The 18,910-nt window shown below is 32.8% G+C and overlaps 1 protein-coding gene across 2 annotated transcripts in view; it reads left to right on the top strand.

The window, feature by feature from the left end:
- Nucleotides 1–2,124: 2,124 nt before the first annotated feature.
- Nucleotides 2,125–18,910, top strand: part of LOC149803233 (cyclin-F-like) — a 28,723-nt gene continuing 11,937 nt past the window's right edge. The window contains exons 1-11 of one of the 2 annotated variants that reach the window (XM_089952872.1): nt 2,125–2,227; nt 5,532–5,707; nt 6,863–6,969; nt 7,554–7,621; nt 9,543–9,733; nt 10,364–10,522; nt 10,985–11,214; nt 11,769–11,933; nt 13,973–14,096; nt 14,516–14,696; nt 16,672–16,759. In XM_089952872.1, the coding sequence (XP_089808998.1) occupies nt 2,206–2,227; nt 5,532–5,707; nt 6,863–6,969; nt 7,554–7,621; nt 9,543–9,733; nt 10,364–10,522; nt 10,985–11,214; nt 11,769–11,933; nt 13,973–14,096; nt 14,516–14,696; nt 16,672–16,759 (1,511 nt within the window). In that variant the 5' untranslated portion in view covers nt 2,125–2,205. Of the gene's footprint in view, nt 2,228–3,418; nt 3,546–5,531; nt 5,708–6,862; nt 6,970–7,553; nt 7,622–9,542; nt 9,734–10,363; nt 10,523–10,984; nt 11,215–11,768; nt 11,934–13,972; nt 14,097–14,515; nt 14,697–16,671; nt 16,760–18,910 lie in introns of those variants that run through there. The other variant, XM_089952873.1, reaches the window with a different exon arrangement.

Raw genomic sequence — 18,910 nt, 5'->3', positions numbered from 1 at the left:
TTCCCCGTTTGAAGAGGAAGGAATTATATAAAACGAGTTGATAAAAGTCATGTAAAAGTTACTATTGTTCGTATGTTGCATTTATTTATCCCTCCGCTTTGTCAGTTACTGTAAAATATTGACAGCAGGACGTCAAACAGGAGGTGCAAGTATTTAAAAAAGAAAATTACATACATACATACATACATACTATTATGGATAACCGTATCCGTGCCCTGCTCGTTTATCCTGTGGTTATTTTTCTATAAACCTTTAATATTGTAGCCACTCAATTCCTCTGCTTACATGTACCAAATTTGATGATCGTTGATTAGTAACGTCTTTCTTCCGATTGATATTTAACATTTAACTCTCAAACAAATTAATTCAGAATTGCAGGAAAGATTTAACAAAATATACAGTATAACGAAAATTTTCGACTTGCTAATAGAGCACAGTAACAGTCTGATATAATTTGTGGATGTCATAAATTTGAATAAATCTACTGGCGACAATAAAGATAAACAGAACTAGTTAAAGTAAACAATGGAAATACTATAATTTTATCAAGACGATGATATCATCAGCCAAGCCAGTCGTCTGTAGTATTACACTCCTCTGCATACAAAGAGGTAGAAAGTGTCAACGTCGTTTTGTCGAGCTAATTAGATAATGATTGGAGTATTTGTGGTTGAAATGTTTGTTTTTCCGAGGGAAGATGACACATGCCAGACAACTAAGGCTGCCACGTGTGCCGTTATCAGTATCAAAAGCTTGTTTATTTCTCATTCCAATGTTTAATATTTTGACATTATGGTGTCCTGGTGATGATAAATAATTTGTTGCAATACTACTACTACTACTACTACTAATAATAATATGAAAGATATAGCATACAATTTAAGTGGTTGTCTATTCTAAGATCCAGCAGTTATCAGCAATCCTGATTTTCTTATGTGTTTGCTAGACGCTGGGATAAATAATACCGTGCATGTTAGTCTGTAGAATATTTAGAGTTCGTTTCCTTCTAAATATCATCACTTTTACCACCACTACCACCTTTGCAGCTGTCGTTGTCGTCATCATCATCAACATAGTAATGACTACAACAACAACGTTAATTTTTTTGACCCACCACGACGACCACAGTTTCATTTAAAATTAGTAATTTATTATCAGCAGCAACATCATTGCTACAAACACATATTATGTTTCACAAATTTGCCGTTCATAACGGAAAAAAATATATTGCTATGACCCCGCTACTTGACATCTTGATATGGTCATATCCGTCCGTTCCTCCATCAGTCCCAAGAAGCTTGTTATTAAATTGCACAAAAAACCACATCATAGTGAAATCAAATGTGAATAGTACATGGCCCTATTAGATTTACAGTCCTTTACAGCAGTTTTGTAACCTTTAAACCTTTTTGTAAATCTGTGGACTTTTAGTCCTTTTTATTGTAACTAAAACCTTGTGAGCACTATTACCCCCCCCCCAAAAAAACCTAATAAATAAATAATAAATAAATAAAAATAATTAAAAAAAACCTATACATAACTGAAATTGTAAGGGCACAATTTTACTAGATATGGATTACTGTTTTACAAGTGCAAATTTATAAACCACTTTTTAACTTATATTTCAACTATTACATAATATTTTTAGACATATTACATTTTTGAAGCTAATTTGAAATAATATGAAAATGAGCTGAATAGATTTTCATAAATTTGAGTAATTGGACACTTTTTTATTTAAACACTAGTTAGACATACTTTTCTGATAAAAAGTTTGTTAGCACTATCAGTAAACCATTTTAGGAATGCGTGTTTGCATACATGTGTAGATGCCCTAACTATATTTCCATGTAATCATACCAATATTTAGACTTTCTCGTCTGGGTGTCTGCAGCTTCACAAACATATCTATTTATATCATCATCATCATTATCATTTAATTTGATAAAATAAATTTTCTTCACCTTTTTCGTCATCGTTTATTATCAAATTATTAACCAATGAAAAAGCTGGGAATTTTAAAGTTTGAAAAACACAACTGTGAATTGTGGGAAGGCGTTTTCCCCTCGTTTGTAAACGACCATTCTAATGAACCAATCAGCATCGAGTTCATAACATCGTCTCGTTCAATACTAACACTTTCGTTTCTTCAGTCAAGCTTCCTGTAAAGGCATGTGCTATGTATGGTCTCCTTTATCATAATTAATGCAAGATAGAAATATGAAAGGTAAGATATTTAATATTTTATTTTCAAAATACAATTAGTATTATGTAAAAATAGCAAATTTTGCTCTAAATGCATAAATCGACTTGGCGGACTGACTCGCGAGGCTCCGATGGGTGAGACAACGACATTGTAAAAATGTAAGCAAGATCTTTATCAGCAGTCAATTAATGCAGTTCCCAGATGGTCACAATTACAACTTGTTTGATCTGAAATACATTTTATACAAAAGTACGGAGTAATGTAACGTAGAGAAATGTTAAAGTTTCCGAGTTTAAAAAGTCTGCTGTTTGCCCGCCTATTTTGTTGCGCCAATTATTTGAATCTTACCACCACCCCGAGCCCCTGTTAATTTATTTCATCACTTTTATATTGGTCTATTTACAAAGTTTTTTTTTCTTCTTCTTCTTCATAAGTGTTGTGCACATTGTATATCGCCAACACATACCAAAATTTCAATTTTATGTTTTGTTGAAAAATACAGTGTATGTCTTGAATGACCTTCTAACACAAAATTTGAGCTGTCATTTCACAGTATCCTTGATTTTACGAATTTATTACTCAGTATCAATATGAGATCAAGGAAATAAATTGAAGCATTATTGTTGAATACAATCTGTATAACACTGTTTTAAAATATTCAATGAGAATGATCGTTCATACAGATGTAGCGCCAACCATCTTGAACAACTTAATAAATGTATTATTGATAATATTTAGTATTTCTTTGTGCGTTTTCCACTAGATAATAACTGATATAATATCGTTTGAGACCTAACTTGACATTGGATACATGTTATTTGTATAATTCCTAAATTTTCTAAACTTTATTTCTGTTCACAATGTCATCGGCAGCCAACATTGTCTTAAACGACACGGTACCAGTACAAAACATTACATTGCTTTGGACTTTTGTCTAGCTAAAAAAATAGAACAGAAGAAAAGCGAAACGATATAGGGAATAGTGGGTAGACGCCTAACTTTGGGTGTGGTATATGTTATACCGTTATCTCATCGTGTTCATACATGTTAGCGGTTATAGGTGATTCCGTTTGGGCACGTCGGCAAATCATGCATTTTGATTGGCCTATATTTGGACAAGAATAAACTTGATCTGATTTGGACCAATCAAAAGTAGGGTATTCCCAATATCACTCTAAAATTAGTAACAACGGTGCGTTGCTACCGGCTTCTGTCGGGTCATGTACCCAAATATCAATGTTGAAATGCAGATAGATCTATATTTATGCTAAAGCTCGTATTCTGAAGCAGGTAGACTTGGTGCATCAGCATTCCGCTGAAATGGTACTTATAACAACAAGTAAGTGTAAATTATAATATTTTCTCATAAACTGACATAACTGCTAGTTTTAATATTTTTTTCAGGAACTCTACTTTTTTTTTAATACGTTAAAAATTATCAGGTCATACATCACGGGTGTGTTTATTTATAGTGATATGAACATATAAAAATAATTTAGGAAGACTTTTATTTCTGCTGATGTGATGATTAGATAACTTTTATTAAGAGTGTAAATGCTAGATAATGAGAAATTAGATAATGATGGTACAAAATTAGGTTTAACATTACTGATTTGAAAATTGAATATGGTAGCTTGCAGTCTCAATATTATTAGATATTAGGCCATTCTTATTTGATGACTTCATAACCTGCCACCCTTTTCTTGCTTCATAGAAAATATGGGTGAATTTTGAAATTTATTATAAAAATATGCTAAGTGCTCAAATGGTAAAACTTTAAATGAAAACAATCATATATGCAACTGTGCTTGATGTGTGCAAATTGTTTTCTTTTTTATTGATTTTGTTTGTATTTCCACCCCATTATACTTGTCCAAAGTCCATCCATCAGTCAAATTAAAAGCTTTGTGTTGACGTCAGTTTTTCTGGTAGTTATCTTTGAACAAATTTATAGCTTGAAAATAATTTGGTGCATTTTAATTAATAGACATTGTTTTCTTGTTGTTTTTTTTTTCCAGATGGGGTGTTGTGTGCTTTCACTGTAAATGAAAAAAAGTTTAATGAATGCAGAAAACCACATGTTAATGTTACTCCACCACTAATCTCTCCAGTTTACTAAATTTAGGTACTATGGGTTAAAGTGTCAATGTTGATTACAATATGTCAGATGCTGTTAAAGAAAATACCCAAATTTCTCCCATAGCTACCACATGCATTCTTAAATAGCTGTTTACTTTAAAGAACTTGAAAACAGTCTATTACAGTTCCAGCAAGGCATATGCACATTTCCTTGCCTCCAACTGGGTGTTTTCTAGCTTTTGATTTGTGTCCATCCTGTTTTATTTTTATTTTTTATTTATTATTTTGCCATCCCATCTTTTTGGGTACTGTTCCATTTCTAATGAATCACTATATTGATATTTGTTTCCATATTGATGAAAAGACGGTGAAGAATTAATACAAAATACAAAACAATATTTACCCTCTATAAGTTAAATCAGCCTTCAGCAATTGTTAGCAGTTGTTCGCCTTTTTTGTGTGGAAGAAAAGAAATGCAATATATATATATATATATATATATATATATATATATATATATATATATATATATATATATATATATATATTGTGTGTGTGTGTTTTATTATTTGAATTATGGTCTCTATTCCCAGTATTCTTATTTGTGTGATTTGGATTTTTAAAATAGCTTTAATTTCTCAGTCATATCGCTGTGATGTCTGCAGTGTGGCAGTTTATATATTGATGTCTAGCACTGGGGCATCATGCTGCAGACATGTAGCATAATGTCCCACCCAGTCACATTGACACCAGGCCAGCCAATCCTAACACTCAGTGTTTGAACCTGTGACCTCCTGCATCTAGGATTTATGTTCTATCCAATAGGCCACCAGAGTGGTCTTCATATTTGCACTTAACATTGGATTTAATCAATACTAAAATTTTCAAGTAGAAAAATTTCTGAGTTATTTTGGCCATATCACTTTAAAAGAGAATAATAGAAACTACATTGTAACAAATTTAACTGAGTAACCAGATCACGTTATTGTGAACATGCCTAATCAACTATCATTATTAAAGAGTTTTTTTTTTACTTTCTAAAAGTGCACAATAATGATGGTATTCCTGTTTTTGACTGGAATAAAAAGTATGCTTAATCAAGATTAAATAGTCCACTTGATAATAAGTAACAATCCTTTTTCAAAGCCATCACCTGTTTTTTTGGAAATGGCAGAGTAGTATTAAAGATTTCTATAGAAAAGTACTCATATTAAAGCAGGACTCATTGCCGTATCCTTGTTTTTAGTCCTGAAAGCTCTGAGCAGTTTCCAGCATCAGCGCAACACATTTATTCCTGTCCACAAACATCTGAGGCCACGTCCACAGCAGGAGACAACATTTACAATATGGAACCTACCAGAGGAAATTCTAGTCTACATTATGAAAGGGCTTCATATGCAAGATTTGCTCAGCATGAAGTTGGTGAGTACATCAGTTAGATTTGCAAAATGGTTGATATTATAGCCTAGCCTAGAAGAAGAGATTGAATTTATCTTGACTATGTACATCAGTTTCTATGTTCAGTTTCTTGACTATGTACATCAGTTTCTATGTTCACGTAATGCAGTTTTTGTGAAGAAATGCCAAAGACTGGTTTTCCAAAATTATTAAAGATCAGGATTAATTTTAGAACTTAAATTTGAGCAAGGTTGTGGCAGGGAGTGGGAATCATCACATAGCAAAATGTGTAGTGTTCCCATTATGTGGTTGAATATTGGGTTAATAAAAGAATGTTGCACACAAAAATAAGTTTACTGTAAAATATCTTGTGTTTATTCAGTATTGCTTACAAACTGTGAGCATTGAAACCTAAATAGATGTACACTACAGTAAAAGTAATGCAAGCATTCAACACTGACTATTTTGGTTTCATTTCTTATAATTTGATTCTTCATACTTTGAAAGGCAATTATTCACTTTATTTGGATCCTCATACATCCATATTCCTTTGGAATGTCGTTATTTAAATGCCTCAAGAAGTACATATGGCAAAATCAATGTTAAAGTACATGGAAATTTTTGGGTGTGATCCATTATTATCCAGATTGAATGTCACAGTGAAAAAATGCGTGTTGATAAACATATTTGTGCAACCCTATATTGTGATATTTAGATCTGACATACTCTTTTTTTTGGACCCAGTTTAGTACCTAGCCACCATAGCGATCAATAATTTTCATCTACATGTTTCTTGATGAAGAAAAGTGCAGAGCGTTCAAGACTGAATGCACATACATGACCTGAATAACTCTTACTATAACTTGAGTTAGAAATGAGCAAATTTTACAATACAGATTTGTTGGGTACAAAGTCAGGGTTTATGACCTACTTTCCTGGATCTATTTAACATTTACTAAAAGTAGTCAGTCTTGTCAAAGAAGCAAATTAAAATGCTGGCATAACAATTGTTTGGTCAAAAATAAATGTTTAATGTGCTATGTTTTTTATAGTAAATAATACTTGAGACATGGATGTTATTTGTTTGTGATAATTTATCATATGTTGTTATTATTGTAAATTTGGACTATTAAGCTGTATGAAAATAGAATGTTTTATGATTTTATCATTTTCTTACAGGTTCATTCATACTTCAATAGTCTTCTGAACAACAACACATCAGTTTGGACAAATGCAAGTTTCCAGAACTCGTGGCCATCTCAAGCAAATCTGGTCCATTTTGAGAAGTGAGTTTCAGTTTGTGTTTGATTGAAATCTGTTTCCATTTTGGAGAAGAAAAAATGATGTAAATGAGAAATTGCTAAGGTACTATAGAATTTCTGTAACAAGCCAACTTTTTACATCAAGATTATGAAGTATTAGAGAAAACTCATGTCAGCAATTGTTGTATTTCACTTAGATATTTCATAAATATTTTAAATGAAATTATTCCACCTATTAGGGATTTTGATTTTAAAAATGTTATAACAAATAGGTCAAGATGGGTGAAAAAGATAAAATGTAAGGTGGATAAAGTTGTAAGTTATAGCAACTATACATTTTAAACATCATTCACCTTGCTTGTTGAAGTATCTTTGGCCAAGATAAGTATACACTCAACATTTGGAAAAGATTTTCTTTTGTAAAGAAGTGGGCGGTGCTCAGAAAAAAATTCTGAATGCTGCTTGTATACAAGATATATTCGGTTATCAGTTGAAAAATTCAATTTTTTTTTATAGGTGAAACAGTTGTCAGTTTCACCTGACACTGGGAACACTAATTAGAGAGAACACTCAGGAGCAATTGTTTACATTTTGTTTCTTATTTTCAGAGCTGCCAATGCCGGGAACATTGAAGCATTAGTAAAATTAGCTCTTGCTTACCTCTACAATGAAGGATGTAAGTGGCCATTGTTGTGATTACTTATATTGACAAATCAGATTTGTATATGGAGACATTTCTGCAGTGATTAAGATTTTAATCTCAGTACCTCAAATTGCAGAGAAATAAAGTTGAAACTTGTGAGAATACTTGAATATGGAAATTACATATGGTTAATACATTTTTGTGCAGATCTAGTGTGTGTGTGTATCTATATATATATATATATCAGAGGTCTTGCTAGGATTTTAAAACTAGGAGTACAGGACTTACATTTTGGGAAAAATAGGAGTCCCACCAGCAAAAGTTGCAGTCCCCTACCAGAAGCATATTGGGCATACCTGAAGTGACTAAATTTCCAGATGGGAAGAACCAGTGGTTGCCATTGAGTTTAATTTTCTAACTTCTTTATACCACTGATATATAGCTCTTGTTTGAACATTAGAGTGAGACTGAATTATGTCAGGCCAACGACTAAGCTAGCCATCACACACGTTCTAATATTTGTGTAATGTTCCTTGCGAGCTATTAGTTTTAGCAACTTTATTACTCTTACAAATTTTATTACAACCTTCATCAGTTTGCTGCTTAACTCCAAATTACTTATCCAAATTTGCGAAGAGCATATTGTTTAGCTCTCAGCATGTCTTGATTAGGCCACATGCACTACTTATTTGGCTACACTTGGAAATGAACACAATAATGAAAGCTAAAGTTGTTCATTTGATGTACTCTTATACATGTGTACATCACTTTGTCTTTCTGCCTCTGAATTCAGCCTTTGTAAATATCAGCGCATTTTCCCACCACTCAGCAGCTATTGAAGTCTTTGAACTTGCACCAAGCTATTGCATTATGTTCTTCTGATGTACTTTTACAATGACACCATATACATCTGTTGTTTTTTTTTTCTTTTCTTCAGCTACTGAATTTTCTCATTGTAAATATCAGCACAGCTAATATGATCAATTGATCAACACATTTTCCCACCTACAAGTGTCTGAAGCAGGACTGGCAAGCCTTTGAATTTGCCGTCCAGCGATTGAGTGCATACAGAGGACTCCTACATTTATAATTTTCTGCATCCCTGATAAAACATTCGCATCCAAATATGTGTGATAACACGCTTCTGAGACCTCTGGTATATGTTTCATTGCAAGTTAAATATAGTCTCCCTGTCAAACCCACTAGAGTTTAAAGATGATTTGGAACAACTTGGGATTTTTACTTTTATATTACTTATGCCCTTTGATTGAGGGAAGTTGCATATGTGTAACTGCAAGTACTATATTTATGACCATTTCAAAACTGAGCACATTTTATACATTCCTTGGACGAAGTTTTCTTTAGTTCCTACATGCTATATGTTCAAGATCATTGACCTTTTTTTAACAAGTTGTCTATATACAGGACTTAGTTTTTTTGTCTGTCTTTTTTTGTAGTTGTTGGTAAGAATTGTGACAGTTGAAATGAAAACCTTATTGAGTAAATGGGTGGTAATTTTACCCATTTATAGAAATTGTGTCTGCGAAAGCAAAAGCTTTCAAATTTTGTAGGTATATTGTACAGGACAAACATTGCCATTGCAGAAAATTTAATGCACATTTCACTCAATACTGTTGAGTAAATTTGTAGTCTTGAAAATTGTGTGAATTTGATTTGAGGACTTCCATTTTCAAAATATTTCAGGCCATATACTGATATATAAATTTTCAGTTTGGACTTCCATTTTTAAACTCCAGTAAGTTATGTGTAATGATATTTTTTTTAAATTAGAAAAACTAGGGAATTTCTTTGATGTTTACTGTTATTTTGCTTGCAACAAGAAGGAAGAAACAGATTAGAAATGTAATTCAAAACCTTTCTTTTACCATATAAAAATGCAGACATAAATAACTATTATCTATCATTGTTGATATTTTCCATAAATATTTTATAGTACCAGGGGATCAGGAAGGACGTAAAGTGAACAGTAATGGAGAGAAGGCAGCAGAGATTTTCTGCCGAGTGGAGAACTTGACTAATGGCACTGATCCCTTCACTTGGTTATTTATCCGTCCACCTTGGTCAGTAAATGGGGCCTGCTGCAAGGAGTCCGTTTTCAGATACATGAAGGAATATTTACACACGGTATGCTAATAATTTGTTTATCACCTGTATTGACAAATGGCAAGACTAGACATATACATTTCCAGTGTTGGCTGTTGTATGTTGCTTTTAAAGTAGAAGTATAAATACATGATGAACCTAGGGCATGTTTTATGAAACCAGGAAATGGACAAAATGCTTAGTCAACAGATAATTTTATACAAAAACACAATCTTTTAGAGGTATTGATACGCTTATTAAATCATTTGTGACATAAAATGGTCTAAGGTTAGTGTGACTTACATTAACATGATTTTGTCAAAAATCTTCCACAGTACAAACATTTTGAGACAATTTGTCAGTTTTATAAACTTGTTAATTTTTTTGGGGACATTAAGAAACATTCCTACCATTGGTTTAATTTAAATATTAAGCAGTCAGTAGGTGCTGTTACATATGTCAGTCTACTGATAGAGATGATACCTATAAATATAATGTTAATGACCTTTTCAGTTTGATATTTTATTGGTTTTCCAAAATACCAAGCCGTGAAAGGTATATAGGACTTTGCTGATGCTCCTATTATTAACTGACAAAATATACTTTTCGCATGAAAGAGTTGTTTACATAATGCAAACAAATCAATGAATGCTAAACCGTTTCTGCTTATAGGAAGACAATAGAAACATTAAGGTGTGTGTAGCTAAGACTCTTCAACTCCTAAATGAGGAAGAGACAAGGGAAGAAACCTCTGCCTACCTCCAGAAAGCTGCTAGTCAGAATTCAGGGATTGCTGCATACATGTTGTGGAAACAAAATGTATCTTTAACTGTGAGTCGTAATATATTTTATTTACAGACTATATATAGAGAGAGTGAGAGGTGGAGGGCTTGTGTGACCTACATTTACAGACTATTTATATATGGTGGGGGAAAGGGAGAGGTGGAGGGCTTGTGTGACTTACATTACAGAATAAGTATTCAGATTTATTGTGGATGTCTGTACGTTGTTTCTGGATATAGAATTGTTTTCTACAAGTGTAATTTCCTTGGAGTGCAGGCTTTAAAATGTACCCTTATGGAGCTGGGTAAAACTGCGGGCTGTATGTTGCACATGTCTGCTTGACAATATGTACAATTTTTTTTCTTCAAAGAATTGTTTGGGGTGTTCACACTGGAAGAAATAAATTACTAGAGTTTTTTGTGCTCCCAAAACAGGTTCATCTCTCTCTTTATTTTTTGAGACATTTCACCAGAACTTTTAATTTGAATACAATATACATTGTCTTGCCAGGTGATGGACAAAGCCAGTGAACTGGAGTCTATACGTAAACTCAGGGTTATAGCCAATTTAGACTGTTTGGAAGCAAAGCTGGAGCTTTGTCATTATTATTCATTAGGAAAATATGGTGGGATATCAAAGAAAAAAGCTGCATCTTTCATTCAAGACTTCATCCATTCCATCCAACCCTTTAATACTCAAGAAAGCTTCAGGACATCACAAGAACTCACTGCATCCATGAGGTAAGTAATACGAAATATAACATACTTCCAAAGTGAATTCCTTAATCCTTAGTTTTTTCATTCCAATCGTTGTAAAGGAACAGAATTAACAAAACAGTTAATTTTATTTTGTGATACAGAGAAACTGATACTGATTTTATGCTTTTATTAAGGTGTTAAGTACTAAGACCTGGCATTTATTTTTCTTAAGCAAAAGAACAAGTTGTTGACAAAATTTATTCTGGTTTTATATTTCTATATATGGATTGTTGATTAAAGCAGTAACCACATTTATTTTTAATGTCACTCAAGAGAAATTCAGTAAATTAAATTGTACTGACTGACATCTCATTCAGACATTGTAGATTTTTATGTTCTAATTTCCAAAGTAATGACAGATTTAAAAAGAAGTTGATTGAATAAAATTAGATGTCTGATGGTAACAGAAAGATAATTTCAACAGCAGTTAATGATATTTTTTCTTTACAAACTTGCATTAAATGTTTTTGCTCTTTATAATTCTGAGAAATCATTTATTACTAAGTCCATATAACTTCCTTTTTTTTCTCCTCCAGGTATATATTAGTAGACTGGCTAGCCGAAGTGTGTGGTATGAAAGAGTTCTCCAGTCAGACATTGCATGTAGCTGTCAGCCTGATGGACAGATTTTTACGTGTTCACACAACTTCTAGGTCTAAGCTACAGCTTCTTGGAGTAGCGGCCATGGTATTGTGCTCAAGGTAAATAGGATTCATTTTAAGGTGGGGCTCTGGTTGGCCAAGTGCTCTACACCACTTTCCTTTATGATTGCTGCCAACTCACCTCTGTCTGTATGGTTTTGAGTCTTGGGCTCGGTCACTGTGGGGGCCCCGAGTGGCCGAGTGGTCTAAAGCGCTCTCCGTTACGGATCACTGCCGTCTCACCTCTGTCTGTGTAGGTTCGAGTCTCGGATTCAGCCAATATGGGTATGTGGGAAAGCTTGCCAGTAGCTTCACGAGGGTCGGTGGTTCTTTCCGGGGATTTCCCGGGTTCTTCCTCCACCATTAATACTGGCCGCCATGTATAGCCTATCTTGTGCTGAAAAATGGCGTTAAACCCTACAACAACAACACCAACATCGGTCACTGTGGGTAGGTGAGAAAGCTTGCCAGTAGCTTTCTGTGATTCTTTATGGGGTTTTTCCCCCACAGTTCTTCCTCCAACAGTTATACTAGCTGCCATTTATAGCCTTTCTAGCACTTAGAAATGGTGTTCAACCCAAAACAACATTAAAAGCAATTTTGCATTTTATGATATGTTGGTAACAACTGGTATATTTGCCACAGTAATATCTGTGAATATTGGATCGAGTTTCCTGTCTTGAAAATATTTTTATTATTTAGTTTTATTTCACCATCTTCAAGTTCTTCTCTAAATCCTTTTCTCTAACTAATACATGTTGCATTTCTCTTTAGCCCACTTGTGTATTGAACTCACTTTTATTTGGCTTCTCTTTAGCCCACTTGTGTATTGAACTCACTTTTATTTGGCTTCTCTTTAGCCCACTTGTGTATTGAACTCACTTTTATTTGGCTTCTCTTTAGCCCACTTGTGTATTGAACTCACTTTTATTTGGCTTCTCTTTGACCCAGAAAATTTAACATTTATTTTTAAAATCAAAGTGAAGCAAACTGTGCATTACTGATTTTTGTTTTACCATCCCAGCTTTTTATTTATAAAAAAAACAATTTAGGAATGTATTAGCTGAAGTATTGTTGAAACATAATCTTAAAACCAGGCCATTTAAAACATAATGGTTGTAAAAGTATCACATAGGGACTGAGTGACTTGATGTAAGTTTCAAAATTTGGCCTTGCCTCAGGTGTCATATTGTACATGCAAACTTTTAAAATGTCTAAAACTTTGGAAGATTGCTTGGTAACTGACAAAAGGAGGTGATGTGGCAAAACTCACACTGGATTGGAACAAGTCTGAAAGTGAAGAAGGATGATCTTTGCTCAGAACACTCAGTTAATTTGTCCATTTTCCTTGATAAGTCATGATAAGATGAACATCATGTGTCAGCCACAGGAAATGTCTAGACATTGAGTCACATGACCAAAATAACTATTTTCAATGAGTTAGGTTGCATCTGATTGGTTGCTCCATATTTATAGAACATTCGATTATCTACTGATTAGCCCGGTAATTCAAAATGTTAATAGGAGTTATTGTGATTCTGTGTGGATTTCCAAGTTGTCCAGCATTGGATTTGGTATTGAAATACTCTACAAATTTCTGAAAGGCAGCTGTCAATATATTGAGCCACCAAAACTGTCAAAAAATCTTTTAAATGTGCACTTATGTTACATATCAGAGTTGATGTCTTAGATTGTATTACTAACCCTGAATCACCAACAATCCAATAAAAGTCCAGGTGCCATTTTATCGGACTAGCTATGTAATATTTAATATTTTGCTTCCTCAAAGGAACTAAGACCTTTAAAACACCTATTAAAATACTGGCAAATTTTCATTTTCTCACATCTATGTGCATCATGCTTTGTCTTGGAAAAAGACACTAATAGTGAAATAATAAAACAAGTTAGGACATTTTGTTTAGCCCATTATGTGTATAGGTTTGTGATTGTCATAATGAGTGATTTGAAGACAAATATATTTGCTTGTAGTTTCATATGATGAGTTTACTATGCTAGTATTTACCAATTAAATTCCAGTATTTCAGGACTGCTGATTTTCCAATAGATTCCAGTAATTCATGACAACTATTGATTTTCAGATTCCTTGGGAGAGATATTATCACAATCCGAGAGGCTGCTTGGCTGACGGACAATACATATAAATATGAAGATGTGGTGCGAATGATGGGAGAAATAACAGCAACTCTCAGAGGGAACATCAGGGTAAGTCAGTCTTACTGTAAAGACACATTTCACTTCTGGAGGAATTCATGAATTCAACAGACGTTTGGATCTAAAATTGTATCTTTCAAAATATTAAGAGGTATATAGAGTCGAGCAAGAGATCAAATAAACATCTTAGTTCAATTGAGCCATGGAACTTTTTAGGCTTACATATATCCAATGATTGCTTGTTACTATTTAGAATTTCTCCTCGATCTTATTCAGTATTTATAATTGATGTAGTAGTTTGAATTGGGTATGATATGAAACATAGGTATAAAAATAAGATAAGATTTTTATTTGGAAGATTTGTATCGTCTTAAACATTTATATATATTTTCTGTCCCTTTGATTTAAATCAGATTAAAAATTGGCTGCAAATTTTGCCTTAGTTTGGCATTTTTCTTTATGTTTTCCAGGTGGCAAATATAGCTGACTTTGTAGAAATCTTTAACACAGTAGTGGGTCATGACAAAAGGACATATTACTTGACACATTACATTTGTGAGTTATCATTACTTCAAGCTGAGATGGGTCAATACAGCCCTGCTGAGATAGCTGCTAGTTCAGTCCTACTTGCACGATTACTTCTCAAAATGGGTAAGGGGTATTCTTGCTTTTTGTCAATATTCAAAAGTATTAAATTAACTGCAAGCCTAATTTAAAAGCAAAACGTGAAAGATTTTTTATGTTTTGTCTCACATAAATTCAGAATATTCACAAACTTAATGTTTTGTTCTGACTCGGCAGAAAGAAATAGTTGATATGGAAGAGGAATTTGTTGTATATATTTGTTACGAGTCTAGGCTCTTCCTAAACATAACAGGAAAAAAATAAAGATGACAAGCTTTGTAAAATTTAACAAATAATTTATTTTCCTAGAATATCAAGTGAAAAATGAGAGAGAAAAGAACTTATCGTTTTACAAATCAAATCCAAAAATAATCCAAGAATTAACAAATAGAAATCTTAGTAATAAAAAGTCCTAAATGAAACTGAGTTTGAGCCCCGCAGAAAATCCAATATGAAAGACATTGACATTAATAATGATCAGTGAAGTGCTGCAATGTCAACAGTCTCTTGTTGAATCACAGAAATATTATTCCAGTGTTTGAATTCTGTATAAATATTGCTAAATGTCCTTGCCCAAGAATTAAATTAGAGCTAGTATTTTCAGGGAAAAGAATCACTTGAATTTAAAATAATTAGCCCAAACTGTCACAACATAAAACATGACTTCTCAGTTGTTAAGGCACTAATAAAAAATTCTTTCTCAATACATCAGTAATAAGTCTTAGACGCAAAACAGATTCCCGGATGTGGGTCAGTCTTTTAGAAAATTTAGAAGTTTGTAACAATAAACACGTTTCATTTCATGTACTCTAGGTATGGCCTTGACCTAACTTAATAATTCTGCTCTGAGAAAGAATAATAAAAACTTTTTAAAAAAGTTGTTTACTAAAAATACCACTGGTTCTGAATCAAAGTCAGAAACTAGATACAGTGTTTCTCTTATTAGTTGTTTATGTCAAGAAAATAAAAAACCAGTCACAATTGTACTCTGTTCTAGACAGTATCATATCCAGTAAACAAAGTTACATTACAATAGCATGTAATAGAATTTTAAAAAAATAAAACTAACAAACAAACAAATTAAATCAAATATATATATATATATATATATATATATATATATATATATATATATATATATATATATATATATATATATATGAAATGAGTTCTTACCCTTGATTAGGAATTTTAAAAAAACATGAATGCATTTTTATATTACACACTTCATCTTTTACACTTTACATATGTAAAGAAAAGGACAGTATGTTGGCAGCAAACAAGAACAGAAGATCTCTGAATATTAAATTTTTTACATGTTCCATAGGAAATTTTAAAAACCTTCCCTTATATGAATTATTTACTGACAATAAATACTTAAGAAAAGAAAGAAATTCTTCAACCAGACAGTAATAGATTTAATTATTCATGATTTTAAAAACATCAAAAGAAATATTTTCTTCATTGTATCAATACACTGACACATTTTCATAACATGACCACAGGAGACCTATTTTAGTTGTTTAAATTTGTTTGGAGCACTTTTATACATTATATCAATGCACTGATCCACTTTCATGACATATTGTACAGGCCCTATATTGAGAGTACTCATATTGCTTAAAGAGTTCATATAAAATGATATAGAATTCTCAATTGCTTCTATGTTTGATCACTCCATGTTGAAAGTGTCTTCTGTAAGTCCCTAGTATGTTTTATTGGAACAATCCTGTATGCTTTTTAGCGAACATTTTTCTTTACTTAGCCAAGGACTGTGAAGTCTGTTTAATGATTTTTTTTTTTGTCATCTCAATTTCTGTGTCTGTTTTGAATATTACATTAATGAAATCTTAACTTTCATGGTTAAATTAAAATCAAGTGAATCAAGTAAAAATGTACTACATACCATGCTGGTAGTTTTTTAATTTACTGTTTGATAGCAACTTATTTTACATTTTTTTTATTCACAAGATTTTTGAGAGAAAACAAATTAATTTTCCAGAGTCTCCATGGCCTAGAGAAATCCAGGAAATCACAGGTTTCACAATAGAAGATCTCAGTCGGTGCTCCTTCCACATCCATGAAAAATGGTAAGCGGAGAGAATAACTCTTTTAAGTCTGTCTGAGGAAAAAGATAGTCATTGCTTTCTTATAAAGCAGCATAAAAAAGGAAGCATAAATGGCATATAAGGATGAATTTTTGCATTAGAATAGCAAGACAAAGAAACAATAATCATAGAAGGAGATATAGAGTTACTGAGAACAATGTATATCCCATGGCAACAACCTTCAAAAGAAACTTTTGAAGAAGGAAAAAATACTATTTGAAGAAAGGTTTAAAACAAAGAATTGTATGCAATCATTATTTTTTAAACATCTGTGTCCATGAGCTAATGTATCATTACTGGTGCAGAGGATTGGAGTTATATATTAATAGAGATGTCTGAATTTTGGGAAATTTCTACCAGGTACCTGTCAATCCTAACAATCTGTTACCCAGATACTCAATGAAAGGGAAATTGTATTAAATGTGAACCTAAACTGCTTTGTTGAAGTTTCACACTATGCAACCCCCAAGAGAGGTATAAGTGTAATTTATTAGCAAGGTAAGTGGCAAAAAAGCATAATCTGAGCAATCTATATATTACATGCCATAATTAGATAAAACTATGAAAAATTAATTATTTATTTTATATAATGTACATTTATTTTTGTTACTTACCTGGATCTGCAGTAAAAGAATTTTTTTTATCACAAATCAGCTGAATCCTATGTGGACCAGTAGTTAATACAAGAATATAGACACCAGAGAAATTGATAAATTATTTATGCATAATGCTCACTTTAACTAGTCTACAGGGGCCCCGAGTGGTCTAAAGCGCTCTTCGTTATGGATCTCTGTGTGGGTTCGAGTCTAGGATTTGGCCATTGTGGGTATGTGAGAAAGCTTTCCAGTAGCTTCTCGTGCGCTGGTGGTTCTTCCCAAGGTTTTCCTGGGTTCTTCCTCCACCATTAATACTGGCTGCCATCATAGCCTATCGTGTGCTGAAAAATGGCGTTAAACCCCACAACAACAACAAGTAGTCTACATGTCTACAGTAACTTTCATGAATAGTCCGCAAATGATGACTTGTAGTATCCTCGACCTGCCATGGTTCATCCCTTAATGACAGTCCAGTGCAACATGTTCTTAAGTTTAACATAATCCCTCTCCTCATTTTTCAGTCATATAACATCCATTAGTCACATTAATACAGCCTGTTTTTTAAATCATATCTGGCACCATTTAATTTCAGTTTAGACTGGTCCACTACTTATGTAATGTCAGAATAGAATGAATCAATGAAGCAATTCACATTCAAGAATCCCATGTTTTCCTCAAACTTGCATGTTAAATTAATGCAAAAATTACCATATTTACACACATGATTTCCCTTACATTTAAATATTTCAGTGAAAATTTTTTATTCTGTATAGTTGTCCATTTTTTTAATATTTTCCTAACATGGTATAAGAAATGTATGTTACAGTATTAAACCAAGTTTCTGTGTTGCTTTTGCCATGACAAAAATATGTCTTGGGTTTCCCACAGCAACAAAAAAAACGTCCAGTAAACAATAGGAGTGAAACATACACCTGCCACTTATCAAAATAATTCACTGTACACAGCCTGCAATACGGTACATATCGATAATCATGTGAACTTCATGATCTTTCCATCGTTGGAAGGTAGGTGGTGCCCTTTTATGTATGTTTGCATTCTGGTTGTATTTCCAGTATGTAGATTACAGATGGACATAAATTGATATGCAATTTTCATCTATGAGAAGATAATACAAATACTTTCAATCAGACTACCTGTTGGTTTTCAGTGAGTTTTATCCAGCGTTTTAGGACATTTAATGGTGGCTCCATTTAACTCACTTTAGCCACCAGGCCCTTTGTTTGCATTGCATGAATAATTTGAAAACACTTGTTACCAATTTCATATCTCACTTAAACTTATGAAGTTATCTTCAAAACAGAAGAAATAATGCAATTTCCTTGTAAAAAGAAAATTTCATCTAGAACAAATCCAGACATGGGAATGAGGTTGAATACCAACTGGTATTTGTATTACAGGTGTTTGTATTTAACTATTGACAACACCCAATCCTATTCCATATATTTTTTTTAAAACTTACACAAGGTGATAAACTTTAGCAGTTTGAAATCTGTCCCATAGCTGATTCTGTGCTAAT

This window comes from Sinohyriopsis cumingii, chromosome 3 (assembly GCF_028554795.1).
Source record: "Sinohyriopsis cumingii isolate HCF-2022 chromosome 3, ASM2855479v2, whole genome shotgun sequence".
Classification (NCBI taxonomy): domain Eukaryota; kingdom Metazoa; phylum Mollusca; class Bivalvia; order Unionida; family Unionidae; genus Sinohyriopsis; species Sinohyriopsis cumingii.
The sequence above is the reverse complement of the archived record's forward strand: the minus strand, read 5'-3'. Positions and strand labels throughout refer to the sequence as shown.